The sequence below is a fragment of the Raphanus sativus genome, chromosome 5 (assembly GCF_000801105.2).
Source record: "Raphanus sativus cultivar WK10039 chromosome 5, ASM80110v3, whole genome shotgun sequence".
Lineage (NCBI taxonomy): Eukaryota > Viridiplantae > Streptophyta > Magnoliopsida > Brassicales > Brassicaceae > Raphanus > Raphanus sativus.
In genome coordinates this window covers 37,957,151-37,975,556 of record NC_079515.1, presented here as the reverse complement: position 1 = coordinate 37,975,556, position 18,406 = coordinate 37,957,151, and the positions used below count along the sequence as shown (strand labels likewise).

Here is an 18,406-nt window from a genome sequence, read left to right as displayed (position 1 = left end):
ATTTTGAAAATAAAAAAAAAATAATTTTTTTAGTTTTTAAGGTTCTTGTATTTAAAAGTTTAATTTTCAATTAACTGACTTTTTATTTTTTAAATATATTGAATTATTAATAGATTTGGAGGTAATATTTCAAAAATAAATAGACATTAATTTGACTTTATTTTAGAATTTGGATGTAACTTTTGTTAATACATGAAACAAAAAATTTGATATTTATTTTAAGTGAATATCAAATCATTTTTCTTCGTAATTATATGATATTATATAATTTTAAAATATGTATGACATCAATATAAATATTTTAAAAATGAGAGATAAAAACTAAAAATATAAGGTTATCTTCAGATATCCATTCGGGTTCGGGAATTATCCGTTCAGGTTCGGATATCCAATCTCTCCTAAATCAATACCCGTTCGGATATTTTGTTATTTCGGTTCGGATTTCGGTTCGAATTTTTTGGATTTCGGTTCAGATTTTTTGGATCGGGTTCGGTACGGCTTCGGATATCGGATAAAATGCTCACCCCTATTGGCAACTATATGAATATTTTAGCTTTGCGAATTTTGCTAGAAATGTAGTTTTACTGTTTTTCTTTAATACAATTTTAACGAAAAAAATGAAACTTTACTGTTTTTGACTAAAAATATGGTTTTCCAAAATTTTGAGAATATATATATATGATTATTTGTTTATCTAAATATTTATTTGGATAATTATATATTTATCATTTATTATAGCAACTTTCATTTCCGTCTAGTGACCATCTAGAAGAACAAAGACACGTGCTATGTAATTGGCGGAATCAAAACACATATATGTCTAAATGGATTGCCTGAAGAATATAACAAATATCAGATGAAGAAAAGAAGAATGAAGAAAAGAAGAATGGAGGTGTGCAACAGCGTAAGCCCCTGTGCAAAGTATATGTATGAATTATGGAGTATGTTTTTTGTCCAGCCATCATAAAAGCCAATATATACTTTTCTTCTTCTTCTTTTGTGTTAAAAAAAATTCTTTTCTTCTTCTTTCTTGAACCTAAAAGGAGGGAGAACAAACAAGATATCTATTTATACCATGCACGTGGTTTGATCGTATTATGTATTCAATACATAAAAAAGTTAATATATTTTTTCTCTTAAGAAAAAAAAAACTACATTAGTTGCCGTGATGTTCATCCCCGGTCACCTTAAACACGAATTTGAAGAACTTCAGCAATGCAAATCTAGAGATGCAATTTGCTGTCTTTGTAAAAACGAGGTTTTTTCGGTGGAGGAAGAGTCGAACGCATTTTACTATTGTCAAGGATGTGGATCCAGTTTCCACAAGGATTGTCTCACGGTAACTTATCCAAAGTGCCATGAGCATATACACTAACCCTCATTCGTCGAGATATTACCTTCCCTTGTGATGTTTGCGGGTCGGAACCATATCCCGATGAGATGTACGTATGTTTACATTGCGATTTCTTTGTGAATAGGCGTTGTATATACCTACCGAAGGTTATAAAGATCACACGTCACTCGCACCGTCTCTCTCTAGTTCTCCGCATCTCTGACGGCAAGTTTTGTGAAATCTGTTGGGAACGGGTTGATATTGGGTACGGAGGATATTCTTGTATCGACAAGACATGCAGTTACGTTATACATCCTAACTGTATGATTCGCTCAAATGTGTGGGATGGCAAAGATGTTGAAGGAGAGCCTGAAGAAGAAGAAGAAGCGGTTGCTGGCTCTGAAGTTGATGATGTTGCGCCGTTGTTGTTGGGGGTGGAGAATATAGACGGCGAATCAGTATGGCGCCATTTTAGCCATGACCATGACCTATCGATGAGAGTAGTGGAAGATCAAGAAAGTGAGGAGTTATGTCGAGCATGTATTCTTCCCACTTATAAAACTGGTAAGTTCTTGCGTTGCAAGCAATGTGGTTTTGCTCTCCACGAAACGTGTGCGAATCTTCCTCGGAAGATGGGGCACGGGTTACATGTCCATCCCGTAACTCTACATGTCGAAACTACCGGGGATGGATTCTTCACTTGTTCTGTGTGCAACCAATACTCTTGTGGACTCATGTCGTACATATGTATCCATAAAGAATGTGGATTCAAAATGGATGTAAAATGTGCTTCCTTCGTCGAGCCATTCTACCACACTGCTCTCCCATGTGATACGTTCTATCTGGGAGTAGACTACAACAAAGGCACTTGGGAGTGTTACGGTTGCGAGCAACGTTTTTCAGGGTCCACAGCATCAGCAAGAAACACAGACCGCATCATATTTGACTTTAGATGCCTGAATTTACCAGGACTGGTGAAATACAAGTGTGACGATCATCCACTCACTTTAGACTATGATTATATAGAATGTAACAATGGATGGTGTGAGATATGCGAAGAAAGTATAGAGAAAAACCGAATTTTCTACACCTGCCACCAATGCATCACCACTCTACATGTTGACTGCATCTTAGGGAAATACCCTTATTTGAAAAGTGGCCACAGGATCAAAGTGAATGGTTTCGAAGTTGAGATTGCTTCAAACGATGGTGCTTCTCGCCCCATTTGTCAAACCTGTCACCGTATCTGCCAAGACAAACAGGTTGTCAATGGAAAAGATCAAGTATGCTTCTGTTCTATCGAGTGTATTCCTTCCCGAGCTTGTTCTTAGAGTCGTAATAAAATGTCCAAAATGATCGATGATATATATATAATAATTCTGTGGATGAAAATAAAATTATGTTTATGCTTGGACAAGACAAAACCAGTTTAATCATATGTAATAATTCTACTTGTTAAATAAAATGACTAATATCTTAAGACTCATTAAACCAGATAAGATCCTTTTGTTTACAAGTGTGGTTTAAATGTTTACAACATCTTCTAAGCATAATTAAAGATTTGTCACCTGTCTCAAACGCAAAAGATGCAAAATCTTCTTTTGTCTTTTGGTTCAATGGCATTGGATACGGAGATTGGACTATTTGTAAAGACTCTTTATGGCTAAGAGGGTTTGCGAGTAATTACTAATTAGTAAGTGATTAGGGGAATATTATAGTACTGTATTGTTGACAAGTAGTAAGTAGTAAGATACATAGATTCTTCTAGGGATAAGAAGAAGCAATGACGTACACTCGCATCAATCTAGTAAAAGAGATTTGTACGTATGCAACTCGCATAAAAGAAATAGTTTAACGTACATTCCTAATGGCCACGACTTTTTCAGGTCCACATTTCTTATACCGAACACACACTTCAGAATTTTTTTCTCCATTTTTATAGACTTTTCTTGGTTCTTTCACCCAAAAATAATCCTAACGCCTTGTTCCGTAATTAAATGATCTCATCATATCTCTCAATATTGATTTTTTTGTTTATTATATAAAAGATCGGTTCCTTTGCTCTCCACTACTAAGGAGTACGATCGATTCGAAAAAAAAGATGGGGAGATTGTTCTTGGTGGAATTGGAAGGCAAGTCCTACTGTTGCCGTCATTGCAAAACTGATATCGCCCTCTGCGATGATGTCGTCTCCAAGGTTTTCTCAAATTTTCTTTTTACTGCTGCTAAATCTTGTTCTACGATTTATAACTGTGCTCTATAATCCGATGATATAAACTGATTGTGGAGAAGATTAGAAGAATGAATCATATTATTGCTCGCATTGCATTTTGACTATGCTTCCTTTATTATTGAATCTACATGATCGATCATGGATATATTCATCTTGAGACTGTTATTCAATCGTTTGTTACTCTTTATATGGCTACTTGATCTTTGACACCATATATAAATTATTTAAACTGGTGCATAAGCTGTGTGGATTTGATTGCGGGGGTTTGATGCTAAATACAGTTTTGATTACTTCATTCCAAGTACTTATGACTCGCACATTGCAAGACTGTAAAAGATTTGTTGCGCATACAGAGGATACTTATGTATTGTTTGCCTTGTTTTTTTTGACAGTCATTTCAATCACGCCATGGGAAAGCTTACCTCTTCAGTAAGGTGTAAGTTAATCTACTTTAATTTGGGGATACATCATCTGAAAATGGCCAAAGCTCTATAGGGAATAGTTAATGCATTTTTTTACTAGTGGTGGATTTTGTGTGTGTGGTGTGGACAGAGCGAATGTGTATGCTGGGAAGAAGGAAGATAGGATGATGATGACCGGGATGCACACCGTGGTTGATATTTACTGCGTCAAATGCGGCTCTTATGTTGGATGGAGATATGTAAAATAAGAAATCATCAATTGCTTTTTTTTTTTTCTCATTTTTGGCTCTTGCCTTTTGCTGCTGCTAAATCTAATGTTTGTTTGGTTTTTTATTCAGGAGTTTGCTTTTGAGAAGACTCAAAAGTACAAGGAAGGGAAATCTGTTCTCGAAAGGTAAGTAGTCTATTTCAAAATCTCTGCTTCTTTTTGAGATGGTTAAATGTGTTGTTCATATTCTTATAAAGGTACAAGGTTTGGGGTCCAGATGGGAACAATTACTGGGTGGCTCAAGAAGTTGAAGCTGAAGCTGGAGATAGTGATACTGATGATTGATGATGATGCTTCTTCTTCTTCTCAAATAACTCATTATCTGATTTGTACATTCTCTCCTCCTCTTTCATCTCTCCTATCATTCTTTTCAATGTCTTTTTTTTTTCTCATTGTCTGAACTCTGAACAATCCATCTTCCTTTAGGACACATTCAGAGATCAATTGTTATGTGTTGCAACCATTTGTGGAACACTTACAATTAGAATATCTCTCATTATCTTATTTATCAAAGCTTTTAAGTTCTTTTCTTTCTAAAGTTCTCTACCACATCAATAGCAGTGTACATTCGTGTTCAGAATCAAAACGTAGTGGAACTACAGAACATGAGTTGAATTCACAGACTGGTGAAAGAGAAAGAAAAAAAAGCATTGTCTTTTCCATTAATTAATCAGTGTTATAAATGTTGATATCACAAAAGTAGATGTAAAGAATCGACCAAAAAAAGGAAGCTACATCCAAGTTACTCTTAGAACAACCTATGACAAAAGCTGTAGAAGATCCATAAACAAAAACAAAAAAGAACAAAGAAGGAAACAAAATCACTTATTGCTTATGGTACTCTCCCTGATCCTTTTGGTGTTGCCTTTACATATACTTTTTGCTTCTGGTCCAGAGATGCTTTTGTTCACATCAAAAGAAACTTTGCCTTTGTGTTTTAACCTGCAAGGACCTAACAAATAAAAATTGAAGAAGCTTTCTTTAACTTCATTTGCTTCGTTTCTTGGCTTCACTGTAGAGGATTACTCCAATGACCGTTAGAGAGTAACCTAACATTCCAGTCACCGAGACAGGATTCTTGAATATTAAGATGGAAACCACCACTGCTACTGCTCCTTTGGCGTTTCCTAGCACCTGTGACAAGTTCAAGATTCTTCACTTAATAACGTTTAGGAGAAGAAGTGGTAATAAAGTATAGAAGAGATGAATTGTTTTCTACCTGAAGAGTCAGAGCGCTGGTGTGTTTCGTGACTAAGAAGTTAGTCAAGTTCACGAAATAAGCAAGCGCCGAATTGAATAGCAGATACCAAACGATTCTAAAATCGTCTCTGGCGAGTGCAATCGTGATGCCAACAACGTTCTTCTCCATGATAAGGGTAGCAGGAAGAAGGAACACAACCGCTATGGGAGCCATGTAGAGGAGGAGATTCATTGAGTTTAGCTTCTCCCTTCAAAAACAAAATTCAGTATAAATATCTCAGCAGCCCTCTTAACAAATATGATGCATTCATCTCTTACCCTTCTGAAGATAGCAAAATCCCTTGAAGAACTGATTTAAGTGCTCTCGCAGCTGTGGCTGCAACGCACATTATGAATCCAAACAGGTGGAAACTTGGTTCACTCTGATCGAATCATGAAAAAAGGAAGAAAAAATCAGATAGAGAGTCAACTTCAATACACAGACACCAAAACTTCGTATGAAATCAAATAGATCCAAGAGTAAGCATGCTCTGCACACATATAAGAACAACTCCCCTACCAAGTAAAAAACTTTTGCACAGCATATAAAGTTTATAATTGTGAGTTATCAGAACTCAGCAGCCCTCGATCTCAGAGCAATCCAAAAGGTTTTTCTAACTTTACAACCCTGCCTAAGATTTCTATAAACATTCACATAACTGAATCAATCAGATGCCATGACATTTCCATCTCCCTAAAGCATTTCACCTCATATGCTAAACAATCTGAATATAAAGTTTATATTGTGAAGTGATTGAGATAAAAGTAAGGAACTTTTCAGAACTCAGAGCAATGCAAGTACATCTATACACAAATGTTACCCTTAGCTAAGACTCCTATTAACATTCACACACGAAACCGAATCAAACAAAGATGTCATGCCTCAACATCTCCCTAAAGCTAGTAACTTCATCAGCCACGTCACAACAACACATCTCAATCTCCACAACACTCAATCAAAAAATCAAAACTTACCCCACTAGCAATAACAACACCAGTGACAACAGGGACAAGCGTCACATAAGTCAACCACGCCTCCTTCTTCAGCGTTATCAAATACGCAAACACGGCCGTGAAAAACGGCGTCGTGGCGCCGATCGCCTGGTTAAACGACACCGGGAGGAACCTCAAAGAGATGTTCCCGAACACGACGGAGACGCAGAAGACGAGGCTGAGGGCGGCGATCTTGAGGAACTGGACGCGGGATCTGATCGTCTGCATAGGGACCATCTTCATCCACGCGATGGCCACGTAGCTGAGGAGGGAGCAGGCGGTCATGTGGCACATGGTCAGGAAGATCGGGTACTTGAACCCGTAGTTGCTCAGCAGGTACTTGTTCAGGAGCAGCACTCCGATGTTCGACGAGTACCACGACGCCACGATCCCGATCGTGAAAAACCGCCCGTTGGCCGCCGCCGCCGCCATCTTCATCGGGTTTTGTGTGAAAAAAACCACCAGATCTGGTCGGTTATGATTATGAGTCAATTGAAATCACGAAGAGAGTGAAATGCTAAGAGGAGAATCTAGATTTGGAGAAAGTGCGATTTGGTGAAGAAGACGATGAAGAAGAAGGAAAGGTCAATCTGTGATTTTTTTTTTTGTTGGGGGGGTTAAAGCTGCAACAACGCGTTATGTATTTTTTTGATTAGTGCGTTATGTATTGTGTATTAATATAAGTTTTTTTTTCTTTTTTGAAACTTAGTTGCAGATATAAGTTTCGGTTAGTTTAAATTTAAGGGGAAATTTGGAAAAATGACTCTATGTGAGATAATATTTTGAAAATTACACCAACTTTTAAGTTTTTTTAAAACTACACTTGTTTAAAAGTGAAATGACCAAATTATCCAATTTTAATGTTTATAATTATTTTAATATCTAAGCTGAAAATCTTAATAAAATGATTTCAACAATAATAGGATTTTTGTTGATTTGGTTTCAGATAATTGACTTGATATGTATATAATATCTTATAAGTATATCTTACATTTTTTTGATTGAACAAACGATACCAATGCTGTAAAAAAAGCGGTTCCCCATTGTATTGTCATCTCTTATGTATTGCTTACCAATAGGATATTAACCCATTGTTCTCTTTTCTCATCATTGAAAACATATAAGACCAAGTAATATAGAAAAACAAGAATCAGCTTAAAACTACAGAAAACGTACTAGACCCGTTACATGAATACCTTCTAACCAATATTAAGATATTTTTTATAAAAGAAATCAACAATACAACATCTGAAAAATAGCAAAAGTAGCTTAATTCGTTGCTTCCCAATTTTACTACATTCTTGTTAGTAGGATTGTTAAAAAAAAACAATCAGTCACTTATACGAACGTTCTTAGCCAATAACTAAATGATCACTTATTCTGATTCGAATATTTTTGTCTTTATATACAACTATACATGTATTGATGTACCTTTTCTCTTTTTGTTAGCACACAATGGTTCAAAGGAGGAATGATATAGTTGTGAACTTTATGCATATGGAACACAGAAGACTCTTGCAGTTTCATAGAATTTACGAATTAATTTTTCCATTCTTAAGAAAAAATGATTTGTCTGTGTTTCATTACGTGTTGACAACGTTTTCAATCCATTCATTTTTCTACGCCATGAAGACACCAACAACATTAATATGCAATTATCTCAAAAAATATTTTATCACAAACATAACAATAACAGTATTTTCAGATTTACATTTAGTTATTAATATTTGTAATTTTAATTTAAATAAGGATAAGAATATCTTATCACACATAATAAAGTATAGTTTTCAGAAAGGAAAAAAAGAAGTGTATTTTTCAAAATTTAAATCATAAATAGTGTATTTTTCAAATTATCCCTAAATTTAATTCGTTGATAAATGCATTTATAAAATTTTAACTGGTTTTATTATGGACTCTGTTAATTTGATTTAAATTGAATGATAATCAAAGTGGTAAATGAAGCGTTAATTTTTGAACTGTTTTATTATGGACTTCTCTTACCTTCTTTCCCTTTCATGGTAAGTATAAACGTTAAACGTTAATGTTTTCTGTTCGGTTTGGTGTAATTATGAACAGAAAAAGTTGGTCTTTAAGGGATTGAGAAAAGTTGGTTTTCAAGAATATAGTTTCGAACTTTCGAACCCATAAAAGTTGTAAGGAATGATCACCGTATTCATTAGCAAATATTCACCATGTTTTTTATAAAAAAAAAATGTTATTCACAAAAAAAGTTGTACATCATTGACACGTTACCAAAAATATTTCTTAAGTTAATACTTCAAAACAAAGTTAAAACTGGAATATGGTTTACAAATTTGCATTGAAAACATAAAATGATAATTTCTGTGAAATAAAATTAAAATCCTAAAATGCATTTTTTTTGTGAAACAAATGAATAATTAAGTGATTTTTAAAATAGTTATAGTACCAACCAAAATAAGAAGGGTAGGTAGTTAGAGAAAAGTTGTTGAAATGTCAATTGTTCGATTCTTTGTAATTGTCACATTTGTTACAAAGATTCAAATATTTCTGTTTGTAGTAAAATAAAAGGTGGATTTATATGCTAGTTTTATAAGACTTTCTGGTCATTAGATAATTTTGTCTGTGTTTCAAAAAAAAAAGATAATTTTGTTTATTATATAATTATTGTTTCACCAATCACGGGATTTGGCATCGTGAAGTGGATTATCAGTTCATGACCATGCACGAGCCACGATCTTGTCTATTTGACTTAACGCAAACGTGCTGAATCTTATTATAATGAAAACACTACCAGCCGACAAATAAAGTCATCCCTTAAGATAAGTCACTAGAGCTCCTTTAGACATGTCTTGTTCATGGACCGGTTGTTAAATAGTTAGGACTACCTAGGACCTACATCCTTGAATCCAAATCTCAGGCTCTAGCTGTCCATTTCTTGAAACTTAAGCTTATGAACCATACGTATTCAGAGTCATAGACACATTTGGAAGTCTAGGATCGATGTTTAAAGTCACTAAAACGAAGCTAAGACGTTGGAAAACAATGTTTAGTTTAGTGCTGTCGTGCTCCCACTACATCAAAACAAAGAGAGACGCATTCACAATCAATTTCCCACAAAAACTAGCAGAAACGTAAGAAGTAGTAGATCCGTTCATGTTTATCACATAGTAGATTAGAAACATTAGACTTTAACTCAATAGTCTGATGTTTAGATTAATGCAATCATCAAACCAAAAGAATATAGATACACAAAACTCAAACACAGAACTCAGTTAAACTCCTTTGAGCTTTTATTAACCCATAAAACATTTGTTTTTTCTTTAAAAACCGGCAAAATCCAAGAAGGTTCATCTTAAGAATGAACCCAAGTTAAATGACAGGTATAACCTGCCAGAAGAATCACAAACGTAACGAAGAGAGAACCCTTCATTATATACTGACTGAAAAGAGAGATAATGAGACAAAACCAGCCAAAAGGAGAGCAGAATCGTTTTTTCAAAGCCAAAGTCACATTCATAGTTCTCTCTCAAGGTAAGGGTCTCGGGGAGAAGTCGGATTGAGATACTCAGAAACATCTGAGACATAAGATTTCAGCTTCGAGGTGGTTCGTGTGATCCACCCTGCGTTCGCCTGCTCCATCTCCTCCTCCAATCTCCTCCTCTCTTCTTCTTCCAACATAGTGATCCTTCTCTTACCCATATACATCTTCACAGCCTCCACACCTTCCTTCACCACTTCCAATGGTGGGACCACGAGCGGATTCTGGTCCACGTTCAGTTCCACCAGGCTCTCGAGAGTGCCGAAAGTGTCTGGGAGGGAGTGGATTTGGTTGTTACTCAAGTCCAGTTTCTGGAGGCTTATGAGGTCGCCGAATGAGGAAGGGAGATCCTTGAGGTCGCTGAAGTTACTGCTTAGGTTTAAGTACTCTAGGTTTGTGAGCAAGACGAAAGAGTCAGGTAGGCCGTGCAGTTCGTTGAAGTGGGCGTCGAGGTAACTTAGGGATCTCATTTCGCCTATACTGCTAGGCAAGGATCGGATCTTGTTGTATTGGATCATGAGCTTTTCTAGGTTCACTAGTTCGAATCCGATGTTGGTTGGTAAGTAGGTGAGACGGTTGAAGCTCGCGTCCAACACAACCAACGACCTGAGAGTTTGATTTTAGAAAGTGGTTAAAACTGATTACAGAAAAAAACTTCATTAAGTTAAGTTAAGTATTACGTACCCGCAACGGCAGATGGAATCAGGCAAGGCGGTGAGCTTGTTAGTCGAGACATTCAGAATCTTCAAGTTTGAAAGTAGACCGATAGAATCTGGTAATGTCTCCAGAAGATTACCGGAGACATCTAATTCAACAAGACCATGCAATCCTGCTATCGAATCAGGAATACCCTGTTGGACATAAAACCTCCGTCAGGTAAGACAAGTGAAACTCAAAAACTAAGCTTTGACAGAATTTAGTTCAATTCACAAACAAATCAAGACAGCTAATACAGCTGGAGCAACAGGCTCTAACTCAGAACAATCAAAGAAACCAATAGCGTGAACAGCAGCAGCATTCGCTTGCAGAATAGCCATACCGGAACCTATTCCTTTATATAACTAACTTATCGAGCACAGGTTTTACTAATATCAAAGATATGGCAGAACCAAAAACAAGCCGATACGTAGAATCTCGTAAAACTACAAATCATCATCGGCCACAATCTCAAACGCAAAACCAAAACAAACACACATATGCCAGAATCTCTTAAATTTCACATCAGACTAACTAAACATCACTGATAACAATTTGTCACTGAATCACATCAGAAAAGGCATTGTTTCATCGTCACCAATAGAATAAGACCAGAACCAAATGCACCTAGTAATCTTGTGATCACTCCTTATCATCATTTACTAAATGGTTTGCTCATCAGCGACTATCATTTACTAAATGGTTTAAACATCTAGAGAAGCCATGATCAGAATTCAATTCACCAATTCAACAATGTAGCGAACTGTAATATTGATTCTGTCTCTCAAGAATGAACAAGAAGTAACCTGGAGCAGATTGTTGGAGAGATTAAGAACAAGTAACCCTTGAATCCTCCCAAACGCCTCGGGGAGCAAACTCAGCTTCCTCCCAGACAAATCAACTCTCTCCACCGGATTACCCATCGCCTCCTGCAATATCCCCACAACCTCCTCATTAACCTCCTCCTCCGTAGCAACCCCACTACCCTCACCTTCACCTTCCTCCGCCTTCTTCTTCTTCTCCGCGAACTCATAAATCCTCACCAGCCTCTCCTCCGCATCACTCAACATCTTCTCGTAAGATCCGTGAACCTCGTCCAGCTTCAGAATCGACTCGCACCACGTCTTCTCCTGATCCATCTCCCGCCTCTTCTCCTCGTCTTTCCCCGCCGCCTCGTCCAGCGTGACCTCCTCGAAGGACTCCGACAGCATCCCCTCGATCTCCGAGAGCCTGGCGCGCGCCTTGTCGACGGCCTCGTGGTCGGGTCTCGGCCCTAGGGTTCGGAGGACGGATCGGGTCTCGGCGACGTCCGTGATGGCTTTGGTCATGGAGTCGAGGACGCCAGGCTCGGCTAGGTGAGGCATCTGCGTGACGATCTCGATCGACGGTGGTGGTGGTTGCTCGACATCGAAGGCGGGAGGGGAGGAAGAGGATTTGGTGGGGGTGAAAGAAGGGAGACGAGCTAAGACGTAGGAGAGGACGGGGAATTTCTTGGGGTTTGGATCCGCCGCCATTGTTTGTAGCTTTTGGCGTTGTGTGAAGAGTGTTCCTCCGAGAAGATTTGAATCTGAATCGGTGATGATGATGATGATGATGATGATGATGATGAAGTGGTGAGATTCTTCTCTTCACGTTCTCTCGTGTTCGTCTCTCTCTGCTCTCTGTTGCAGACAGAGTTGCCACGTGTTCACTAATGTTGACGGATACTAATAGCTAAAATGAACATATGGGCCTTTCATGGGCTATAGAATCGTCAATACTTCGAATTTTCTCTGAATAAAGTTGGGCCAATCGTAGCCCTGTTTTTGTTTTTTGCAACTGAAGTTATTATCATCTATCCTATTAATTCTTCCGCATGACCAGTTAATATCATGTTGAGTCCAATAATTATTTTTCATGTTATCTGACTAAAAATAAACTATATATTTTGTAACCTCTCCTCTTCCCTTAATTCTCGGATTCGCACGTCCTAATATTTAGCTAAGATGTATATTACAAAATCATTTATTCCATAAAGTAACTTACAGAAAATAAAATGCAAGTGGAAGATTTTCATTTCTATAATTCGTATATATATAAAGCAACTTAATTATGGCCATTAGGATTGTATAGTTGGACCGTTTAGACTATTTTACTAAAAACATGATATTAACATGATATAAATTATCATGGGTTTTATGGTATGTGTTATAGTTTAGCATAACTGTATATATATATATATATTTATATTATATATAGTTTCTATTGCAATATATTTTTGACAAACTAAAAAATTTAGTATATTTATATTTTAAAATAAATCTTCAATTTGTATTCAAAATTTATGATTGAAAAGTTAATAATAAAATAGTAATCAATTCAGACATAAAAGTTTGAAAAAAAACGGAGTATAACTATAAGAATTAAGAATTCCCAATTATGTTTATCTACTCTAGTATTAAAGCTAAAGTCAAAAGTTAGAAAACGGTTTTCTAGAGCACTATTTGGTAAAGATGCAGGGAACAAAAGATATTTGCTATATGAATTTATCTTTTTATGATTAATTTTACAGCTAAATTAGTTACATCTACATTAAAAATCATTTCATATTCAATCAATTTCTAGAGAAACTGTTCTAATACGTGACACTTATCTATTAGTCAATATTTTTAAAACTATAAAAAAAAAACTGTTTAGAAATTATGTAGAGGCTCAGCCGATCATGGGCAGATCTAGGTAGTGTGTGGTGAGGTCAGCTATCCCTACAAAAATTTAAAAATAACTTTATGTCTAGCCATATGAAAATACAAAACTTCAGCAGTATAATTGGCTCAACCATTATATTTGCCCCCACTCATCCCTGGTTCAATTCCCCATTTGTCTCCTTTTTCTCTTTTTGTGTTATTACTTATTTGTTTTCACTAGTTTTCATTTTTATCCGTCATATTTTCTTTTCTATTTTTTCATCATCTTTTTTTTCCTTTAAGTTTACAGTTTCTTTTTGTTTCTTAGTTCTTATATTTCAAAGTCAGGTTTGTATTTCAATATTTATGGTTTTACATATAGTTCAAGTATTTTCTGTCACTTTTGTTAGTTAATATTCATTTCTTTCCTTTAGTTATAAATAAATATTTTATCTGTACAATTTTGTTAGTTTATTTTTATTCTAAATATTCCTTTCACAAAACATATTAATGTAATATTTTAGTTTTTATTTTATTTTATTTTTTGTCACCCACTCAAAAAAAAACTGAGCTTCAGTTTGTCCACACGAATTGCTAAAAAAAGAAACTTGGAAAGCAAGTTAAACAACCTTGGTGGCCATGTAGTTTATGTGCCTTTACAAATTCGTTTGCTTCAACAGTTCTTAACTTTTTTACACCAACTCACAAAAACCTTACTTTCAATACATGTTCATGCTGAATCTCATCTACAGAGTTTAATATAAGACTAATCGAGAGGAACTCTTTCACTCTCTTCGTAGAACAAGAGTACTGCATAATTTACAATTATAGTTCTAAAACAAATATTTACGAACCTTTAAGAAAAGAATAACGAAGTATCTTGAACACTAGGCAAGCACCAGTGTATACAGTCTAAGTAGGGAAGCACCAGTGTATACAATCTTATTGAAAAAACAAAACAACAAACGACAACGTCCATTACACAAAGTTATAAAGAAGCTTACTGAAATAGCACACACACAAAGTTATAGAGAAACTTAAAATAGCACAAAGCACACAAACAAAGAACAAACACCACGTCCAGTACACATGCATCTTATTGAATTAAGAAACCAACAAACATCACTTCATCACACGTTCGCCAAAGAATCAACCCCTGTCCCGCCAGTCCCTGTCCCATCAGTCCCAGCTCCAAGCGCTGCCTCATTCCCTAGCCCTGTTCCAGGTTCCCTCTCCTGTGCTGCAGGATCCTCGGGGAGATTACCGTACGGAATGGTTGCGTACTTAAAGCAAACTATTAGGATAGCGGATGCATAGCAGCAGACAAGGAGCACCACTTTATTTACTATAGCATCTTCCCTATCTTGCTTCTTCAAGTTCCCTAACCCTTCAATTTCCACCTTGAGGATACAAATATCCCAACAGCGATCAAGCTGTCAGACAGAACAGAGAATGTCATCGATGGTGAAAAAGCTTGACAGCGCTGATTGTTGGAACTCGTTTTTGACGAAATGGTTTAAGACCATTTTTCGGTATGTTTCGGGACGAAGACGTTCGTCGGAATAACCGAATGTTTGACACTATGAAGTAGTGTACTCGTATGTCAAAATCAGAGTTGGTTTTGAATGAGAAATGGAAGTCCAAAATGAGTTTGGCTAAATATTAAAAATTAGCAAATGTCATATATTGGATATTTGGGTTTGAATTTGTTAGTTGGATATTATGTCCATTACTTATTCATGACTATCTTTATGTTTGTATAAACATAAAATGCAAACCCAAATTAAAAGAAATATTATTTATGTTTGATTTGGTCAAATATATAATATATTCTTTATTGCTAAGTCATTAAAAATTGAGTCAAAAGGAATTAAATTTTCTTAATGACAATATTGATTTTTTGACTTTAAGACTCCATTACTCTCTTGTATGTTATGGATTCTCAAAAGCATAATGTGATGTTTTGTATTTTCTATATAAAGGCTTGTGAGCCATTTAGAAAAGAATAGAGTGAGACACACTTGAAAACCAACAACAAATACAATTCCTCCATGTTATAGTGATGTTTTTATTTTATTTATTTTTGTTGTCTGAGAGTACAACACAAAATTAGTTTCGCCAGGCTTCTGATAGAGTGACGCAAATTCAGAAGATTGTTTGCAGTTGTATCCTGGGACTCATTACGTTATCGAACCGTCGCACTACGGGACGTATTTTGAGTTAAGGAAAGAGATAATATCTCGCCTCTGCAGTTGTATCATCCTTTTCTTACTCTTTGGTATAGTATTATCATTTTTTATTTTTTTACAATATTCAGTAATCCGTAGTTTATAAAATACGGTTCTATCAGTCTTAACTCAAAATATCCGTTTATTGCTTTGCACTAACCGGACTGATTATTGTAAAAAGTATTTGTTTTGTAAGAACAGGTTGACTGATCTTTGGGAAAAGATGCCGGAATCAGATCTATAGGATTATTTCAAAATAATCTTTCTAGTAAATTTTTTGTTTGTATTATTATACTAACAAAACTGATTATTTTGTGAAGTGTTTTGTCATGAAAACAGGAATTGGAGATTTCATGGTGATAAAAAAATCTGTCCACTCCATCAGATTATTTTTGTTGATGATTTCTATGGAGATAAAAATTCATTTTTTCTCATTATATGCACTAATGATATCTTGTTTTTGTTTTGATGCAAACAGGATCTCCATCAAGTTAAAACGTTTTTTTTAATTGGTCAAAATGTGTTATTGCATTGACTTGGTTAAGATAATTAATTGCTTTAATTATCAAGAATGATTTAACGTTTTTGTTTTCTTCTTTCAGATTTTGGGATAACTTAATTTAGTTATTAAGTATGTTGACCATGAGAAAATAAGAAGAAATTCAAGTTTCAAATATGGTGAAACCATAGTTATAAATAACATTTTGATTCTTAAGGGATCATGTTATATGAATGGAAATGAATTTTGTGAGTCGACGCCCCAAATAAAATTTGGGAGAGGTCTGCCACATATAAATCGTTTGCCATAAGAAATAAAATATTTGTTGATATTGATCAAAACATTTGTATTTCGTCAATGCTTAAATGCATTTTTAAAAAGGTTGACCATGCAAAACCAGTGAGAATTTTCAGACCAATATGACTGAAACTGACATATGTATTGTAGTTCTAAAGTCAATATGGTTGAGAATAATCATAGAAAATTGTGGTTTTTATGGTAGAAAAATATCATGTAATGATATGTATATTTGCTAAAAGCAAAAATATGTTTTGGAAAAATTCAAATCATAGAGTTATAAATCAACTTGAAAGAACTATGAAAATAGTTGTATCTAAAATGTGAATTTCTGAGAATGAAATACATTTTAAAGAAAATTGTAATAATTTTTCGAAATTATTTTTATTCATTTAAATCTAAAAGAGGTGTAGAGTAATTTTCTAAACTCTTAAGAGATGTTAAATGTAAATAAATATGCATGATTTTGAGCTATCTCAAGAAATGTGGGGGAAGCTTTGCTTACCATATAAAGTTATTGGCAAGAGGCCAAATTAACTTAGTGATAGTTATCAAACTATGATTTAAAAAAAAAAAAAAACTAGTGTCATACACTGAGTTTTGTGTATAATGGTTAATTGTATCTTGAACAGATGACAAAAATCATTAGACAATTGATCTCGACTAATCTCAAGAGATTATGTTCACTATGATGACAACCTAGGATCCTGTTATTAAAGGTGTGTCATGAGATCAAATTGTAATATCATCAAGAGGAATGGGTTTAGCCTATGAACTAAGATGAGGTTTGGCGGTAACTCTACTTATCAGATTGGAGATCCCAAGAAATAGGTTCAAGGAGACAACTAAGTCAAACTAAGTCTGCCCAAAGCACTGTAAGACTTCGGTCTATACCCAGTTCCTAGGATGATTAAACAGTGCTACATGTAAGGAATAGAGGATAAGCATTTGCTTTTAATGATTTGTGCCAATTGTTTTGAGATATGAATGGAGTAGTACATGATACTCCTCTAAACAAAACTAATGGCAAATCACCTTGTGGGTGTGAAATGGGGCCGTTTCTAGGAGAATAAAATGGCTATATTCTCTAAAGTTCACTCATGATTACCAGGAATGTTCACGGCCAAAATGAACACAATAGAGAAATTGGTTTTGTGAGAGAATGAAACTGTGTTTTGGCTATTGTCTAGGTTTACACCAAAGCCCGGGAGGTTCAAGACATCATGGCCACCTCCTGGCCGAGTAAATCCGATAGCTATTAACAATGACTGGTTCAAGGCTGAAAAATTGCTACCAACTCATCATGCAGTGAATTTCTCGTTTGTACTCTCAAAAGTCCTTAGTTGAGTCTTGTTGAGTCTTGTCGAGTCTTGTCTAGGAAGTCAAGTCTGTCGAGTCGTCTAGTGTCTAGAAGCATTTCTATTCATGTGGGGGATTGTTGGAACTCGTTTTTGACGAAATGGTTTAAGACCATTTTTCGGTATGTTTCGGGACGAAGACGTTCGTCGGAATAACCGAATGTTTGACACTATGAAGTAGTGTACTCGTATGTCAAAATCAGAGTTGGTTTTGAATGAGAAATGGAAGTCCAAAATGAGTTTGGCTAAATATTAAAAATTAGCAAATGTCATATATTGGATATTTGGGTTTGAATTTGTTAGTTGGATATTATGTCCATTACTTATTCATGACTATCTTTATGTTTGTATAAACATAAAATGCAAACCCAAATTAAAAGAAATATTATTTATGTTTGATTTGGTCAAATATATAATATATTCTTTATTGCTAAGTCATTAAAAATTGAGTCAAAAGGAATTAAATTTTCTTAATGACATATTGATTTTTTGACTTTAAGACTCCATTACTCTCTTGTATGTTATGGATTCTCAAAAAGCATAATGTGATGTTTTGTATTTTCTATATAAAGGCTTGTGAGCCATTTAGAAAAGAATAGAGTGAGACACACTTGAAAACCACACAACAAATACAATTCCTCCATGTTATAGTGATGT

At 35.2% G+C, this 18,406-nt stretch overlaps 4 protein-coding genes across 4 annotated transcripts; 2 read left to right on the top strand and 2 right to left on the bottom strand.

The window, feature by feature from the left end:
* The first annotated feature begins 1,125 nt into the window (after positions 1-1,125).
* On the top strand, positions 1,126-2,813 carry LOC108860361 (uncharacterized). The gene is given in 2 exon segments (XM_018634250.2): positions 1,126-1,366; positions 1,369-2,813. Coding segments are annotated over 2 exon segments (1,494 nt in total). The 5' UTR covers positions 1,126-1,168; the 3' UTR covers positions 2,665-2,813.
* Positions 2,814-3,214: 401 nt separating this feature from the next.
* On the top strand, positions 3,215-4,788 carry LOC130512427 (protein yippee-like At3g11230). The gene is made up of 5 exons (XM_057010396.1): positions 3,215-3,530; positions 3,959-4,002; positions 4,119-4,227; positions 4,327-4,382; positions 4,454-4,788. Exons 1-5 carry the CDS (start codon positions 3,435-3,437, stop codon positions 4,539-4,541), a joined length of 393 nt encoding a protein of 130 aa, XP_056866376.1. The 5' UTR covers positions 3,215-3,434; the 3' UTR covers positions 4,542-4,788.
* A 106-nt stretch (positions 4,789-4,894) lies between these two features.
* On the bottom strand, positions 4,895-7,137 carry LOC108856256 (probable sugar phosphate/phosphate translocator At3g11320). Its single transcript, XM_018630022.2, has 4 exons — positions 6,471-7,137; positions 5,775-5,878; positions 5,476-5,704; positions 4,895-5,390 (listed from the first exon to the last, which is right to left on the bottom strand). Exons 1-4 carry the CDS (start codon positions 6,924-6,926, stop codon positions 5,244-5,246), a joined length of 936 nt encoding a protein of 311 aa, XP_018485524.1. The 5' UTR covers positions 6,927-7,137; the 3' UTR covers positions 4,895-5,243.
* Positions 7,138-9,738: 2,601 nt separating this feature from the next.
* On the bottom strand, positions 9,739-12,396 carry LOC108863540 (plant intracellular Ras-group-related LRR protein 9). Its single transcript, XM_018637999.2, has 3 exons — positions 11,511-12,396; positions 10,693-10,859; positions 9,739-10,614 (listed from the first exon to the last, which is right to left on the bottom strand). The coding sequence occupies exons 1-3, from the start codon at positions 12,216-12,218 to the stop codon at positions 9,984-9,986; spliced, it is 1,506 nt and encodes a 501-aa protein (XP_018493501.1). The 5' UTR covers positions 12,219-12,396; the 3' UTR covers positions 9,739-9,983.
* Positions 12,397-18,406: the final 6,010 nt, after the last annotated feature.